The sequence below is a fragment of the Muscardinus avellanarius genome, assembly GCF_963383645.1.
Source record: "Muscardinus avellanarius genome assembly, chromosome: 6".
Taxonomy (NCBI): Eukaryota; Metazoa; Chordata; class Mammalia; order Rodentia; family Gliridae; genus Muscardinus; species Muscardinus avellanarius.
This window is the reverse complement of record NC_137791.1, coordinates 72,424,540-72,443,459: the sequence shown is the minus strand read 5'-3', so window position 1 is coordinate 72,443,459 and position 18,920 is coordinate 72,424,540. Positions and strand designations below refer to the sequence as shown.

The 18,920-nt window shown below is 38.4% G+C and overlaps 1 protein-coding gene across 2 annotated transcripts in view; it reads right to left on the bottom strand.

The window, feature by feature from the left end:
• Nucleotides 1-15,737, bottom strand: part of PRKG2 (protein kinase cGMP-dependent 2) — a gene marked incomplete at both ends in the record, with an annotated part of 95,912 nt that extends 80,175 nt beyond the window's left edge. For both annotated transcript variants that reach the window (XM_080697452.1, XM_080697453.1), the window contains one exon: nucleotides 15,277-15,737. In XM_080697452.1, the coding sequence (XP_080553578.1) occupies nucleotides 15,277-15,737 (461 nt within the window). The remainder of the gene's footprint in view (nucleotides 1-15,276) is intronic.
• Between the last annotated feature and the right edge of the window lie 3,183 nt (nucleotides 15,738-18,920).

Genomic DNA, 18,920 nt, shown 5'->3' with positions numbered 1-18,920 from the left:
AGCATGGGAAGGAGAGATGGGGAGGGAACAGGGTGGAGATCGAGTAGGGGCTAACTGGGTAATGTGTGCATGTATGTCTACAAAAGCTTTTTTTTTTATCCCACTATGATGTATGAATACAATGCACCAATATAAAAAAAGAATTATTATATATTGAAATCGCTAAGAAAGTGTTTTATTGGCACAGACATAACAAAAAGACCTTTGGAACAGAAACCAAAGTCCAGAAGCTGGCCAACACATACAGAGAAACCTGATATATGAAAAACAATTGCACTGCAGAGAGATGAGATAAAAACAGATATTGAAGGAAACTACACTGAAAAGTGCTCACCATTGTTCATTATGAAAGAGAAGCAAACTAAAGCCACAATGAGACACCACAACAGACTCATGGATAGCTCAGATGACAAAGACTGAAGGTGCTGCGCACTGTGGAGTGCGGGGTAGTTCAGTGCCCACACATTGCTGGTGGGAGTACAGATGTTCGTTCAATGCTTTCGGAAACTTATTTGACAATCATGTTAAATTTAAACTTAGAAATAATGTACTGCCCAACTATTTCACTACTAGGTATATATCCATCATAAGAAACACATAAATGTCCATCATAAGAAACACATTGAAGACGTGTGTGAAAATGTTCGTGGCAGCATTATTCATGATTGCTAAACACCAGAAGTAACCAAACGCTCATCAATAGTAATACTGATGAATTGCATAAAGTCATACAATAAGCACTATACAGCAGTGATAATTAATAAACTACTGCTATGTACAATAAATGAATTGCAATACGTTAAGCAAAAGAATCCAGTGTCTACAAAGTGCATACTCTATTGAAATAAAGTTCCAAAATATGTAAAAGGCATAGTAATAGCAGTGCAGATAGTATCAAGCTATGAGATGGATAGTGGGTAGAGTTTGGAAGGAACGTGAGGACTTTCCGGGGATCTGGCAGTGTTCTATTTCCTGGTAATATTTGGTGGTGACATGGATGTATTTATGTTATTGTATACTTCAATAAAAATGTATTTCAAAAATGTGTATGGCTTGGGAATCATAGGTTCAAATCTCAAGTCTGCTACTTCCTAGCTTCATGATCTTGGACAAGCTACTTCCCCTTTGTGAAGCTCAGATTTCTCATCTGTGACTAGAGCCTGGTAATCATACCTAAGTCACAGGACTATTATGCACATTAACTCTATGTAGCAGTAAATACTTAATACATGCTAATAGTAGTAGCTAGCAATGGAAGAAGTAATATCATATTTTTCTAGGGAGAGAGCTGGGATGTGAAAACTTCTGAAAACCACAAAGCAATAAAGAGGCACTGCTGCTCAGTTCAAAGTCCTGAAGATCTCAAATTCATACCCATCTGAGGCAATGTCAGTAATCCTCCTGTAATCCATTTATGTCCCCAACTTACATAATCAACATTCCTTGAAGCAATAAATTCCTGTCCTCTAAGTTCCTTCCATAAGTTTCATTTCTCAAAGTTCATGACAGTTTCTGTTGTGCTGTGCTCTCAATCTTCCTCCTTGGTCCTGTATCTTACAGGCCTCTGTCCTCCATGGATTTTTTTTGTTTTTGTTTTTATTTTGTTTGTTTTGTTTGTTTGTTTGTAAACAAACAGGTTAAATCATGCTGTCTTGCAACCTTTTGTGCATACACTCAGTGAAAAGCCAGGGGCCAGTACCTCCACCTTCTTTCAGATCCATCAGCTTTACTTGTATGGTACTTCATAGCTTGACTGCACAAACAGACAGAAAGCAGATAGCAAAGTGTATTTGTTACCAGCACCAGATCTGGAGCTGAGATGCCAGACCTTGATTTCAAGTTCTGCCACTTACTAACTGCAGAACCTTGGGGAAGTCACTTAACCTCTAAGTTTTCTTAGCTATAAAACAACAACAAACACAGTCTGATGAGAATTAAATTATCACTATGATAAATCAGCATGCTACCAGCAATTTAAGAACTGAGTTAGAATGTATCATTTTGAACCTCATGATGATGAAAAATTACAATCTACCAATAAAATATTAAAAAATTGGAAAGAAAATGGTTCTTAGGAAAATCTAAAAAAGAAACTAAGTTAAAAGAGCTGTAAAAACACTCTATGTCCCGCAGTCTATTCCTCCCTCAAAACCCAACTCAAGATTTTCTCTTCTATGGGGGCTCCCCTGATTCTACCAGGTAAAAACTGCTCCCTCCTGCCTCAGCACACCAATCTCTTAGAATATTAATCACACAAGACTGAAATACGTTTTAATTTTCCTAGAGGCTCTGACCTTCAAGGAGTGTCTGTGGCTTTCTCTATCCTCTTAGTTACCTAAGATCTAAAGCTGTACCTGGCACATCTTAGAAACTCAATCAAACTGAGAAAGCTGAAGGACATTCAAATTCTTTCCTACTGTTTAAACATTATCAGTCCATGGATAAGAGTAAGGATGAAAAATTTCAACCATCTTTTTAATAAGACACCAGTAATAAGCAGGATAAGCACCTCTTTATTTCCTATCACCCCCCAAAAAATCTTCTGAGAGATAAACCAACAAAAAGTACCTAATAAATACCCATGTGGAAAAACTGAGAGAGCAGCATGAGAACAGTGAGGCCATTTGTTGGGTAATCAGAAAACACGCAGGACTTTCTCCTGTCAGTTCTTTTACCTATTACCTATGTAATCAAGTATGGGTGTAATGTAATTGTGTGTCAATAATCCTCATGAATGTTGAAAACAACCAAAGGTTATAATGAAGTTAATCTGACACACCGGATACTATGTTCAATCACCATCCCGTGGCATGATAATGCGGTATAAAATGGTAAATAGCTCCCTTAAATGTCTGGAATCAGCACTGCTCTGAGATTATTGAATTGTATGTGGGAAGGCAACTGCAGAGAGGCTTCTTTTGTGCCATAATGGTCTCAGTGATGGCTGCAGGTTAGGATCCTCAGGGAAGGTTCTATAAATCTCTATGTCCAAGTTCTCACCTCAAACCAATTCAACAAGAGTCCCAGGGGTTGGGCGCAGGCATCAGCATTTTTTAAATTTCCTTAAGTGATTCTGATATGTACCTACTAATAATTATAACTGTAAACAAAAAATAGTAAGGGAATTTGAATTCATTCCTTCTCTATCTCCATAGCACTAGATTGGGACATGCCTTTACTGAAGGCTCACCTAGAAATCAATCAATTGATATTAGGTAGTTAACAATGACTGATTAAGGATAGCCAGTATCTGTCACAGGATTTTGACATAGTTTATTCTCCTTCACGATATAATAAATTAATACAAAATAGTTCCAGGATCCTATCTGGAACCTAAAGCCTGGCCTGGCACCTCAGGTCACACTGTTAGGTCAGTGCTAGGACTCTGGGATTTTCGTGTGTGTGATAAAATACATATTAGATAAAATAAACTGGTTCAACTATTTTTAAGTGCACAGTAGCATTACATTTTACAACTATCACCACCATGCACCTCCAGAACTTTTCTCATCTCCCCAGCTCTGGACCATTATTCACTAACTTATATACTAACTCAGTTCCCTTCCTCCTGGCCATGGTAACCTCTATTAGGATGGAAGCCCAAGTCTCTATGTATTTGATTGCTCTAGGCATCTCACATACGTGGGATCATGTAATAGTTATCAAGTCTGGTTTAACTCACCGTAATGTCCTCAAGATTTATTTATGTTTTACACAGGTCATAAGTTCCTTTTGAAGGCTGGATTATATCCCATTGATTGTTCCATACAGCCTCTTGTTTCTCCATTCACCTACTGATGAGTATTGGGCGGTTTCCATCTGGTGGCTACTGTGAGGATGTGCTCTGAACATGGACATACAAGACTCTGGACTTTTTACAAGTAGCTTTATATAGCCCCATGGCCACCAGTCTTAACCAGGGATTCTAACCTCAGGGATGCATAAAGCCTGGTGTAGTGTGCTGAATTCTAAGATGGCCCATAATCTTTACCCCTTCTGATATATTGTGTCTAGTATCTTTCTGTTGGGTGAGCAGAGAACCTGTGACTTGCTTCTCATCAACAATACACTGCCATGGTCCGCCTTTCAAGGGAGGACTATCCAAGACTTAAGACTTTGTCTTGGCAAACTATAAAGAGACTCTCCAAATGGCCTCAAAGAAGCAATCCACCTTGTAGAGACAGGGCCTGTGGAGGGCATGTGGCAAGGAGCCATGGACAAACCCCAGAGATGAGAAAAGTCTCTGTGGAGGAGCAGCAAAAATTGGGAACCCCAGTCCTACAACCATAGAAACTTAATTGCCAACCATCACGTGAACTTAGAAGAGGACCTCTTCCTATGAAAAGTTCTACAAAGCATAGATTCCCAAATCCAGAAATACTATGGATGTGGATGTATGTGGGGGAGAAGCTATTTTGATGAGGAAGGCAGTAATAGCCTCAGGTGCAAATGACAACGTTAAATAAAACTAAAAGAAAGGGTGATGGAAATACGTTTTAATTTTCCTAGAGGCTCTGATCTTCAAGGAGTGTCTGTGGCTTTCTCTATCCTCTTAGTTACCTAAGATCTAAAGCTGTACCTGGCACATCTTAGAAACTCAATCAAACTGAGAAAGCTGAAGGACATTCAAATTCTTTCCTACTGTTTAAACATTATCAGTCCATGGATAAGAGTAAGGATGAAAAATTTCAACCATCTTTTTAATAAGACACCAGTAATAAGCAGGATAAGCACCTCTTTATTTCCTATCACCCCCCAAAAAATCTTCTGAGAGATAAACCAACAAAAAGTACCTAATAAATACCCATGTGGAAAAACTGAGAGAGCAGCATGAGAACAGTGAGGCCATTTGTTGGGTAATCAGAAAACACGCAGGACTTTCTCCTGTCAGTTCTTTTACCTATTACCTATGTAATCAAGTATGGGTGTAATGTAATTGTGTGTGATGAGTAAATTTTTTTTTTCTTTTCCTAAAAAGAGGCTGTAAGCCAGTTAAGTTTGGGAATCCATGCTATAAAGGAATAAAGCCAGCTGACTCCTTGCTGCCACCTTGAAAGACTCTTGAGAGGATGACCTAAGTAAGGTGCCCTGGATACCTGGCCCACAGACATCCAGACAGCAAGTACCTGTTACCTAAACTACTAATGATGTGCTGATGTATTGTGCAGCTATCAAAAACAATCACACCTGGGTTTCCCATAGTTTCTATTCCCTAGAAATTTCAAGCACTATCTTGTTCTGCTCACTTTTATTTCCTCTTTCCTCTTCTCATCTGAAGAGAGAAGATTAAAAGCTCTAGATTTTTCTTTCTCACTTTATTCCCTAGAACTTGACCTATAAACCTCAAAAAGACCATCAAATTCACCAATTAAAATGGATGTAGTATAATAACAGCAATAAAAAAAAAACCTGGAAGGAGTCAATAAATATGGAGAGGAGGGCTCCTGAACACTCATACTTCAGTATTAATTACATATATATAATATTATAATATTCTTTGGCCATAAATGGCTATTTATCCAAAAAATCAAACAAAAACTATCAAACAAGACTGCACAAAGAAAAACTACAACATATACTTCAAAGACAATTTTAAAGTAAGACTGCGAGGAAAGCAACATTTTAGATAAAAGATAAATGTAAGAAACTTATCTGTCACAATGAAGGCCTTTAGGCCCTTCCACATGGTCTAAAAACCTATAAGGTTTTATCCTGATCTGTAGGTTGTTTCTGCTTTTTGAGAATTGTGTTGCAGTTTAAGTCCTAGAAAAAGGTTCTGGACAGAGAGGCTCAAACTCACTGAAAGAGAGCAGAGGCTGCCTGTGAAGAACAGCAGGGCTCCGAAGAGCTAAAGGCCAATGGCAGTGCTTCCTTCTGGCCCAACAAGCAAGGAAAATAAAGACCGCTGTGTTCTCAGCTATACTACTTCTACTATAGTCTTTCTCAGGTACCTAGCAAGGCAATAGGCAATATCTGAAATAGCATAAAACGTTTTTAGATTTAAAAGTAAAATGAATAAGAAAAGAGCAGCCAATTTCAGAGGACACTTAGAAGACAGAGATGAGGAGAGCTGGCAGCTGCTGCCTGGGCCTCCACAACAGTGGTTCGTGCCAGCGCTGCCTTGTTCCAAACCTATATGCAACCAAGCAGATCCACCAACTGCATAAATATCCTAGAAACTAAGGAGAGAGCAAGCGTAATCAAAAGTTGAGTGTAGGTTTCAGTGGCTCTGATTAAGTGGCAGTTGTGCTAATATCTAGGTGGGAATATATAGGATTTCAACATTCCCCGCCAAGCCTCAGATAATAGTACTGACCCTACAATTGTATAATAAAAACCACTGAGGTAGCTATAGATAGGTGATAGCTCACCGTGCCTAGCCTCTCATAGGTACTCAAAGGTACTGGTAACCACTGACTAGTCAGATGCTAAGAAGGGGGGAACAAAATATAAGAATCAGTGAAAAAATGGAAGTGGGGAAAGGCGAATCAGGAAAAAGAGAACAAAAGTGAGAAGAAGACATGATTAAAGAATGAGCATCACTGATGCTCATTCAGTATTTAATAATTATCTGTTGGCTTGGATGTATTAGCCTGAAGAGGGTAAAGGAAATCTTGGATGCTCCAGTTGCTATTGGGTTAAAAAATGCTGTAGTTTCCTGCAAATGACGTAATTTTTTTCTTCTTTGTGGCTGAGTAAAACTCTACTGTGTGTACCTACCGCATTTTTTTTTTAACAATTTTTTTTATTGAACATAAATAGTATACATTTACACTATATTTGGTGCCCTCTCCCCCCGCCCCCGTTTTCTCCCCCCCCCACCAATGGTTGGCCAGGTTAACCATGTCTTATTCATAATTTTACACATGTTCAGGTGAAGATGCTCCTTAATCAAGATCGGCCTTTCTCCTCTCCTATCTTTCCATTAAAACTTAGCTAGTATTTCCCCTCTAATATCTGGGGTCCTACTGGTATCCTTTGTGTTTTCTAGTTTGGGCATATTAGAGGAAACATGTGTATCTTCTCCTTCTGTGCTTGGCTGATCTCACTTAACATGATGCTTTCGAGGATGTGGGGAAAGAGGAACTCTTTTACACTGTTGGTGGGAGTGCAAACTAGTTCAGCCACTATGGAGATCTGTGTGGAGATTCCTAAGAAAGGTGGGAATAGATCCACCATATGATCCAGCTATACCACTCCTGGGTATCTTTCCAAAAGGGTTGAATTCAGAGAAATACCTACCGCATTTTTGTAATCTGTTAATCTCTTAAGGAACACTTAGATTGGTTTCATAATTTGGCTATTGTAAATTGTACTACTATAAACATATATATGTATGTGTCACTGGAGTATTCTAACTTTAATTATTTTGGAAAGATACTAAGGAGTGGATATCTGGGCCACACAGTGGCTCCATTCCTAGTCTCTTGAGGAGCATCCATGCTGATTTCCATAGAGGTTGTACTAATTTACAAACCTACCAATAGCGCATAAAACTTCCTTTCCCCCCACATCCTCACCAGCATTTATTATTGTTTGTATTCTTGATGATTGCCATTCTAACTGGATATAGATGGAATCTCAGTGGAATTTTGATTTGCATTTCCCTGATTGCTAATAATGTTGAGCTTTTTTTTTTTTCATATGTTTGTCAGCCATTTGTAGTTCTTCTTTTGAGAAGTATCTATTCGGTTCAATTCCTTTTTAAAAAATAGAACTAGAGAATATTATGCTACATGAAGTCGGCCAGTCCCAGAAAGTCAAAGTCAAAGGTTAAATATTTTCTCAGCCGGGCATGGTGTTGCACGCTTGTAATCCCCGCGCTTGGGAGGCGGAGACAGGAGGATGGCGCAGGTTCGAAGCCAGCCGCGCTGGCATAAGAGACCCTGTTTCCAAATATATAAAATAGGTCTGGGAGTATAGCCCAGAGGTAGAAGGGCTTCCAGGAACCCCAGTACCACCAATAAAAGAAAAAAAGGTTAAATATTTTCTCTAGCATGTGGAAGCTAGAGAGAAAATAGGAAAGAAAAGGGACTTCATGATAATAACAAGAGAAACTAGAAGAAGAGTGGAAGGGGATGGGGAGGAAGGATCAGTGGAGAAAAAGAAAGCTTGAGAAAGAAAACAGACCAAAAGGTATTATGTCCATATATGAGGTCTCACTAACAACCAAGCTTACTAGTGAATTCTAGGAGGAAGGAGGGGGCTAGCTGAATAGGGTTACAAGAGAAACACACCAAGAGATGGTATGTACATGTATAAATGTATCACTTTGAATCTCACTATGAGGTATAACTATATTGTATCAATAAAATTCTTTAAGAAAAGGTTTCTTAAAAAATCTTTTTTTTAAAAAAAAAGCTCCTATGGTTTCTACATACTATAAAAATAGCATAGAGTGCCCTCTTAGGAATGCAGCCCAGGAGGCAGGGCACACTTATGCTTCTGACTGTTCCAAACAATAAGTCATTAATCCTGAGTGTTTCTGAGGGATGGGGTGAGAAAATTACATTATCAGTTAACTACTAGATGTCAGTTATTTTATTTACATGATCTCATGTAGGTTTTAAACTACATGAGATAGTCTAAAGGTGGGTGTTTTCCACCTTACCAAAGGTGAAATTACAGCTCATTAAATACATTTCCTAACACCTAGTGGCTGACAGGCTGAAAGTCTTGAGGATGGAGTGAGAAGGAATAACAGGCAGAGAGGAACAAAGCAGATCATCTGAGAGTTGGGAGAGGGCAGAAGTGGGGGTGCTCAGAGATCAGAGCTCAGAGCCCTTCTGCTCCTCTCCTAGAGGGAGAAGAGGCAGAGGCCTGAAGTGAGGGGGCCAGGTGCCAGCTCTCACAGAGGCTGCCAACACTGAATTATCTGCACCTAATGAGAGGGCAGCTGCCACCGCATCCTAGCCACATCATGAACTTCTCCGTGCATTTTACTTCTCTCTTTCTTTGAAGTTTAACAGCACTGTTCACCCAAGCCCACTCCCCAAACTGCCCAAACCTGGCTGCCCAACCTCAAAGGGTACCATTCACACCACGGTCTACACAGCCTAAGAATGTTGTATATACTGTGGCAGAAAATACACATTTGACATCAGACAGATTCAGAGTGGGAAGCCTGGTTCAGTAAATCCTCAACACTACAACTTTCAGCAAGTTGAGATATGACTGAGCTGTAATTTCACCTTTGGTAAGGTGGAAAACACCCACCTTTAGACTATCTCATGTAGTCTAAAAACTACATGAGATCATGTAAATAAAATAACTGACATATAGTAGTTAACTGATAATGTAATTTTCTCACCCCATCCCTCAATATCTACTTCTGCTCTGGGTAAGCACATGCACATTTTTACTATAAATCATAGCCTTTTGTTTTCAAACAAACTGACCACTTTCATAGACATATCACCTAGCTGTCTTCAACCACTGCTTTTGGCTATAAAATTGGAATTTTTAGTTCTTTTACTCCTTACACAGAGAGCTATGTTTTTTTTTTTTTGCGTTTCTGAAGACGTAGATTAAGGCAATAATATTTAAAAGCATATGCACCAATTCTTAGCTATCCAAATGATGAATCTGTATATATATGCTTTTTTTCTGCAGTACTGGGGATAGAACCCAAGGGCATTTTACCTCCAAGCTACAACCCCAGCCCTATTTATTTTTTTTTTTTTAACAGGGTCTCACTGAGTTACGAAGGGCCTTGCTAAATAGATGAGGCTGTCCACAAACCGCGATCCTCCCGTCTCTGCCTCCTGAATGCTGGGATTAAAAGTGCGTGCCACCATGCCCAGCCCTGTACATATACTCTTAAAAATCTATATGTCAAAATGAGAAAGAAGAACACTCATGCTGTAACATGTAAGTCACTAATTCTTGAGAGAGCAAAAGTTGATTTCTTCCCAGCAAAGCCTCCCTCTCCTGCAAACTGATAATATAACATCACTTTCTGGAAGCATAATTTTCAGAAAGAAATAACAGGCAATCGCTTCTAATCATAGCATTAAAAATCTATTTCTACAATTATATATTTAATTTTTGTCAAGCCTTCCCAACTAAAATATGAAAAGTCCTCCTCTAATATTCTTCTTGGAAAAGTCATATATATGAGCTAGGCACAAGGGTGCACACATGTAATCCCAGTACTTGGGAAGCTGAGATAGAAGGAACACAGGTTTCAGGCCAGCCTTAGCAACTTAGCTAGACTCTGTTTCAAAATAAAACATAAAAAGTGCTTGGACCTGGGCTGGAGCTCAGAGATAGAATGCTCCTGTGTTCAATATTCCCAGTACAATAAAAAAAAAAGAAGAGAGAAAAGAAACATAAAAGAAAAGTCATATAGGAGTGGTTAGAGTTGATACCTGATAGCTGGTTTTCAAGTTTTGAATTCTGGTTTCAAAACTAAAAGCTCTGTAACATTAATCAAGATAAGTTATTCCACGTGTCTGTAACATTAATCAAGACAAGTTATTCCACGTGTCTCAGTTTTCTAATATATAAATCGGAGGTGGTAATATTTCTCTTATAGGTTTGTTGTAAGGATTACGTGATTCACCATTTGTGAAGCATTCAGAATGGATTAGCACAGATTAGTGATATAAAAATATTCTTGCTTTTCATTGAATGCTATCTGTTCAATAAAGGAAATATATTTCTCTAATGCTCATTTGATTGCTTGGCACTGTGTTAGAAAGGAAACACAAATAACAACGTACCCTTCCTCGCTCCTTTTCCACATCTTAACGTCAATGTGTGACTCACTGGCATTTTCCACTTTTACCTATCCTGCTCCTGGGGTGGGAGTCACAAATACAACTAATTGTCCTTCCTAAAACTGGAGCCAACATCTGAAGTCAGATGGCAAGTCTTTGTTTTATCTTTTCTTTTCATGAAAGAACAATAGTTTCAAATGATAGTTTAAGCATTCTTAGCAAAAGGCAGTCATACCAGCTACTTGCCAGATGTCCCTGATTAATTTGTCTGTGTTCCCCCAGACATTCAGCAGGAGCTTGTAATTTTCCTCTGCCAGTGCTGAAGTTTGCTAAACAATGTCTACATAAACAGAAACTTTAATTTCAGGAAAAGGTCTAATCTCTGGATACAGGTTGTCTTTGTGTTCAAGGCAGGCGCACGATGAACAGAAATGCTATCTGAACTCTCCTCGGCTCTCCTTTGCCACCAATATCCAGATTTCAATCTTGAGAAGCACTGTATTCACTCAGGAACCGCTATGTGGCCTTCCATATATGCTGCAGTTTGGGCCATCAGGTGGATCAAAGCCATCTGCCACCTCCTTTCCTCTCAGGCCTGCACTCTGAGGACATAGTTCTTGGTAACTACGGATGCAATGAGCAGGCTCTGCTCAGCGCCACAAGGAAGAAGCAGAAGCACCATCCTTCTTACTACCAATCAGTGGAGTCTATCATGATAAGGCAGGATGATATTCAAACTAGTATGACCTGAAACCTTTCATCTCTGTGCGGATATCTATAAACACGACAGCAGGACTGCTAAGAAGAACTGGTTTCCAAGTCAGGAGTCCTGAATTCCAATCCTAGCTCAGTCTCCTTTCACAGTGTAATCTGTAACTCCCCTACTCCTATTTCTGTGCTTCTCTAGAAAGAAGAATCACATGAAACACTAAGGTACTTCTAGCTCTACAGTCTTATGTTCACCATATCATATTTAAATCAGAATGATTGATAGACTATAGTACTTTGACTCACATTATTTATAGTCTCAAAAAATCCGCGTGCCTATTATAGAAACAGCCTATGTGCCCACATAGCTGTATGCTTTTGAAGATCTAAAATGGTCCATAGGCACAAAGCCAAGTGACTACAAAAGGCCACGCAGATTCAGGGCAGCTTCATAGCTATTCACTTGTGTCCATGTTAATCTGAAAGTTACACTCACCTTTTCTGTGGCTTTGTCTAAAATTCTGCATTAGTCTTCTTTGACTATAAAGTGTTCTCAAACCTCACTCGGTCATAATTCTCATTTCATGTCACAGCAGTTACCGTCTAAACCACATAATCTAGAACTTCAAAATCCAATGTAGTCGCTTTCGGACATAGGTGGGCATTAAATTTTCTAATTAATTAAAATTGAAAATCCTATTCCCTAGTTGTGCTAGCCACATCTGAAGTGCCTAATAGCCTCATTTGGTTCTTGGCTACCATATCGGAGAGTAAATATTATAGAACATTTTCACCACTGCAGAAGGTTCTATTTGATGGCACTGAATTACTGCACAATGTGGTCTTAAAAACAGAGCCTTGGATTTTGTGAGCTAAATTTCCAGAATTCTCCCTTACTACTAGGGCACCATTATAAGTTCCTCCATATAAAGCCCGGATGTGCAATTCCACAATTGAAGTTGCCCCTTCAGACACTGAAGTCTACTTGAAGAGTACAGGACAACAAAGTTGCTATGGGCTGGGGATGCCTTGAAGTCGATGAGGGTCACTCGCCACTCACAAGCCATCTAAGCATGGAGAACCCAGAAAATCATAGACTGATGTGTCATGAGGTACAGTTTCTCATGGATTACTGAAACAGAATCTAAAAAGTCTGAATCTACCATTTCATCAGACAGTGCCCTCTGGTTTCTATCAGAGCTTCACAGATCCTCTATTGTCTAACAGACTCTGCAATCGCAGCCAATACAATGAATACAGTGCATCATCCTTTTGTTAAGAAACAACATGCCCATCATCTTCATGCTCTAGCTTCTAAAACTTGTTTCTTACAAAAGTTTTTGACAGATTGCATAAAAGTATCCAAACATAAAAATATCCAAAATTTACTTTGGCTGTTCTCCAAAACTAAAATGTTTTGGAAATGGGAAATGAATTGTTAATGGTGAGCACTTTTAGAAAGTTAAGTCTCTGAATGGATGAAGTTACTTGTGTTTAACCAGTTATTCCAGATATAAGTGGAGAAATATTTGTACTTTCCACATGGGATATGGGGACACAAAGCAGTCAGTGAAAAAAGAGTGGTTACACATTCTATTTTATTTTCTTAAATATAGAAGCACAAGGCTCTGTGGAAGCAGATGACTAGGATTAGGGCATGAATGATAAGGGCAAACATCAATAATTCTTATTCAAGAATATGATGTTTTTTCCTGTGTTCCACTCACTATGAAAGAAAAGAAATATGGTTTGGCTCATAAATTTATGGTGGGTGCATAACCACTGATTTTTCTTGCCTGATTATAATAAAGCTAATAAAAATTCAAAGAAATATGCTGATCTCAAAATATTCATCACTAGGAGAATGGTGTACCTCAAGATGAGTATAAGTCTTTGAACAAAGTAACTGAATAAAATCTTGGTTCATGAAGAGAAATCTGGTGGCATATATAGGGAGAGGTTAAAAAAAGATGAATTGCTACTAAATTCTCTTATGCACTGTCCTGCATTTGAAAGCACACTGTTATTTGGAAAGATGTGGGGAGGGGATAAATAATATCTTTTATGTATATATTTTATATATGATATTACATATAATATATGTAGTTTTTATATCATATACAATAGTACATGTATTTCTAAAATAGCAAAAAATAACACTAGATAATACTCACTTTTTAAAAAAAACAAGCACAAGCTTATGACAATTACAATTTCTGAATTGACACCATTACACCAAATAGCTATTACTTATAAGATATATGTGCATGTATGTTTATATCACTTTGAATCTGACTATAATTACAATACATCAATAAAAATATTTTAAAATAAAGCTAAAAAGGGAATAGATAAGACCTTTATAAACCAATTAATAATAAAAACTTTAGCTTAATAAACTCTCCTAAAGTTTAATTCTAATCAGATTTCTTTCAACCATAGAATATTATGATTAATAATCCAGTATGACTAGTCTTAATAAATATTGATCATTTATTATGTGCCAACTATTGTCACAGATTGATGAGTTAAGCATCCCTTTATAATTTTGTTGTTGAAATTAATCTTCTATTAGTTTAAAGTTCAATGTTTTGTCTTGATACATATTACTCATATCTTTGAATAAGTTAAAATTTAATTTAACTTCAGAGATCTTGTATTTTGTAACAGAGATTCAGACTCAGCCATGACATACTCAAGGGAAAAGATTTCAATATTTCATTTCAATTAATAAATACCTACTCACTTAAAAATAATGCAAAAGTAGTTCATATTTCTAGTCAATCTTTCCTAGCCAGGAAAATCAAACTTTCACCAGAAAAGAAATGTATAAGCATACATGCACTCACATACATGTAATATGTGGTGGTAAATATTTATGGGTTTTTTACTCTAATTTGGCCCCAAATATAAAAAGATAAAGAAATGCAAATGTTAATTACCTTGACTTGTTGAGTATATGCTATATACTTGTGTTGAAATGCCCCATAAATATGTAGAATTATTAGGTTACTTTAAAAAATATTTAAAGACATAAATTCTAATTTTCAATAGAAATTCTACCTTTCAATTGTTCCCTCTGCCTAAAGTGCCTTTTCCATCTAGTGTCTGCATGTGTTTGTCCTTCAGGTTTCAGCTAGGGGTCACCTCCTCAGGCCTTCATGATAATCCGGCTCCGGCTGTCTCCTTGCCCTCCCTTCCCCCACCCTGGACACCACCCACTGTAGTGCTGGTTTCCATCTTATCCTTGACATCAATTGATAATGATACATTTCTTATGTGCTTCTGTGCAATCGATCTTTCCCATAAGAAAGGCTCTGTGTCTGTTTATTTCAAGCATCCAATACAGTATCTGGTAGAGCAGTGTTCAACATACACAGTGGAGTAAAGGACTGAAATCCTCCTCCTTTAAGCTTCCAGTATGCTCCCTTTTCATTGTACTTGCAGCCTAACTGCTAAGAAGTGGGTTTCGCTATACATGTTTATATTTCATTGAGATTTGTGTACGTTTTTATGTCGACTCTGACATGAAATGAGATGAAGTGTAGACTTCCTAAACTGACCTCTTCACTCCTTCAAGGGGTTTCAAGATCAAGGAAATGATTTTCAGTAAACTCAGCAACTCAGTTATATCTGCATCTATATCCAGATTTCCTCAAAGTCCACATAAAGTGCAATTCCTGCTTTAAAGAAAATGTCTGCTTAATGAGAGACAAGTCAAAACCCTTTGAAAACTCCCTCTGTGCCCAAATCTGAGCTGTTTGCCATTCAGGAGGATTCATACATGTACTCTAGTCTTTCATAATATGAAGAGTATTTGAGTTAAAAGGAAGTAGAAACGTCTTACCTGGAATCCTTTCTGACTCTTGCTTTCTCAAAAGAAAACTCGGGGGGTTTGTTGAGGTCATAGGTTCGTGTTGTTGGCTCAGCAGACACTCCGGCCTTTGCTCCCCTTCTGCTATGGAGGGAGACCAATCCTGAGGTCTTCCTGTGGACCTCAAGAGGCACTTTATCCAGAGGGGACTGGAGTGGGCTCCCGCCCTGCATATGCACCACATCCTGGAGCTTGTTCAGCTGGATGCACTTGTTTTGGAGCTCCTCTGTGAGCTCGGCAATGGCCACTGTCTGTTTCGACAGCTGTTCCCGCAGCTCCTTCAAATGGTACTCCCTCTCTTGGATTTCAGCATCCTTCCTCCTCAGCTCTCTCTCCAGCTCTGTCACCTTGCTCCGCAGGGCATCTGTGCTGAGGCTCCTGGGGTGGCCATCTGGATGCTTGGAATGTTTGGGTTTCACTGAACCATTTCCCATGTTGCTCAAGGACCTGAGAAAGGGCACAGATTTGGGAATGACCATGTGAAGTTCTGTTTCCCAACAGTCCCCACCAATCATCTCATTCCAACCAGCTTCATAAATAGAAATGACAGCAGTTATCATCAAATCATGTCATGAGCAATAAATTCCCCCATGCTTCCAAGAGAGGCTAGTGATTAATTTCCTTTATCACTCCATGAGGAGGAGCTGGCATTGGGGTTCATTCTTCCCCGGTCCTTTGCAAACACAAGTATGGAAGCTAAGCATTTTGTACAAACGGCCCGGGTTACCCGCTGTTCTCTTTGGTTCTTCTCTCTGGAGAGCTGTCAAAAGCATCACAACAAGCCTGTGATTCGGATGTCAGCATGGCAAAGATAAGATGCAAAGGAGCAGCTAACTGCGACAGAGGCTTGGAAATGTCACAACTCTCACAGCTCCCTGTGTGGCTACAGTAAGGAAGCTTCCCCTGATTTAGAAAATAACACATCTGCATTCCTCACAAAGCAGAGGCAGATTCGATATTGCTTTACTAGCACTTCACTCTGCTGTGTGTACTGTGAAGTACTGCCTTTCTGATAATGCTCACTGTTCACGACTTTAGGATTGTGACCCCTAGAAGGAAATAGAGTCATTGAGACGCTTTCATATCCTTTATGTCCTAAAGTTAGGTTGTCCGAAAAATCATGACCTATGGTACTAGGATCTATTTCTCTCTCATTAAGAATATCTTCAGTGTAGGCCCCAAGGCAATGACCAATCAAATGAGTCTCAGGATATAATAGCAAGATAAAGGGTTTGGAAAGTGATTTCGGTTGATTCAGATCTTTCTTTTCACTTTAGTAGCTATGCATGTATTTTAACATTTCCTAGAAATATAAACTGTTGGCATCACAAATTGATATTACTTAATCAGAAGGTAAATTAGTTACTTTAGGCTTACTGAGCCAATTCAGTGAAAATTAAAATAAGCCATCTGTACATAATTAGCACATATGAATGAAATCATAAAAGTAAAACTCAAATGGTTAAAGTTTGGGAAATACTGTTCTAATTAATTAGCAGAAGATATAAATCTTTTTAGGCTACTTATTTGAACTTTATACTTTCTTTCTTCCCTTTCAACCCCCCCCCCTTACTGGGTATTGAACTCAGGAGCATTCTACCTCCAAACTACACCCCAGCCCTTTTTAATTTTTTTTTTTTTTTTGGTGGTATGGGGGATGGAACCCTTCTACCTCCAGGCTACACTCCCAGACCTATTTTATATTTTATTGGGGAACAGGGTCTGTGTGATCCTCCTGTCTCTGCCTCCCAAGTGCGGGATTACAAGCATGTGCCACCACGCCTGGCCCTTTTTTAAATTTTGTTTTGAAGCAATGTCTTGCTGGTTTGCTGAAGCTGGTCCAGAACCTGCAATCCTCCTGTCTCAGTCTCTCAAGTGCTGGGATTATAGGTATGTGTCACCACATCCAGCATAAACTTTATACTTTTACACCTGTAATTTTTTTTTCCGGGTCTGGGGATGGAACCCAGGGGCATTCAACCTCTGAGCTACACCCCCTGCCCTATTTTTTATTCTTTATTTTTTAAACCGGGTCTCATTGAGTTGAAGAGGGCCTCACTAAGTAGCTGAGGCTGTCTGCAAACCGCGATCCTCTGGGTCTCAGCCTCCTGAATGCTGGGATTACAAGCGTGCGCCACCACGCCTGGCTCCATTCTTAAGTTTTATAACGGGCATATTCTTGTCCTCTCTGCCTCCAAATTTCAAACTTGGACAGAAATAAAATGCTTATTCACTAGAAGGGCATAGATGTAAAAAAATATGACATAGCCTCTAAGTTTCAAATGGATGCAAACCAATAGCCAATACAGATTGCCTAAGGCAGACAGTACAAACAGAAAGAAAATATATTTGAAAACTTAATCTTACAATACTGAGATATTTCTCATATGATTCCTGTTCAAAGTAGCTATTGGTAAACATTAACCTGAAGAGACCATTTTAATACGCGACAGGTTTAACCTTTAAGTTTCTGTTTATTTGGTAGCATTTATATTAAAACATATACAAAAATTAAGCAGACTAGAATTCAGAAAAACAGCCCTGGAACACTTGTTTTCCTAATAAATAATTCAAAAAATATTAGATTGAGACTCGAGAATAAACTTAAAAAATATTCAAAAATGCAGGCATATGAAAGGTATTCCCAAAGATATGTGAAATTAACATGTGCACAAATTTTTAACATGCAGCAGCAGTAGGCCATCTTTCAGACAGGCTTTTTGGTTCATAAATAAGCATTCTCAGGCCCAGGAAGGATGGGAGAAAAAGAAACTGCTTTATAAAGAATCAACACAAGCACAAACATGTTTAAATTTAATATTAAACTAACAACTCATTCTTTATTCATGGAACAATTGTTTACTATGATCTAACTGTCACGTACTATGTCAGGGCAAATCCTCTTATAGATTTGCAATCAAACTTGACAGAGAAAGCAGTTCTAGCATATAAACATGAAAAGGCTTAGGATCATTTTTTGTTCTATGAATGGCATTAAAAACTTCTGTACCAAACCAATATTTTTACAAACCTGAAGCACAGTTAGGTGGAGGGTATTAAATTTTCCCCAAACACTAATTATTCTGTGGTTTTAATGAAGTCAGTCTGGGAGCTATATAAATCTTTCAAACTATTTTGAATTTCAAAGAGGGGCGAAATGACAGTAACTAACTCATCTTTCAAGTCACTAATTTGAGATAAGTTCCTAAGGGGCTCAATACTAGTCTGACTTCTTAGTTCACCTGTTCAAATTTTATTGTTCCTGAAGCCATGGTTAGAAGTCTCTGGCTTCATAAAACCTAATTAGATTCACTCTGTTTCCCGTCACTAAGATAAGCTATTTTTCAAATATGGATTGCTAGCCACAAGGAGAATTGAACCACAGGATGTTGCTTCATCAATATAGCAACAACAAGTTATTAAAATCATCCTTACATTCAGAGGGCATCACTTGATGCAAGGAGTAATGACTTTGGAGATAAAGACCCGAATTTAATATGAGCAATGAAGTCAGATGAGTCATGGTTAGAAAACAACCCGCCCTCTCCCCAGCCTTCTTGAGATTACTTGCAATCTTGGATTTAGTTTTCTTATCTGTAAAATGGATATACTTACAT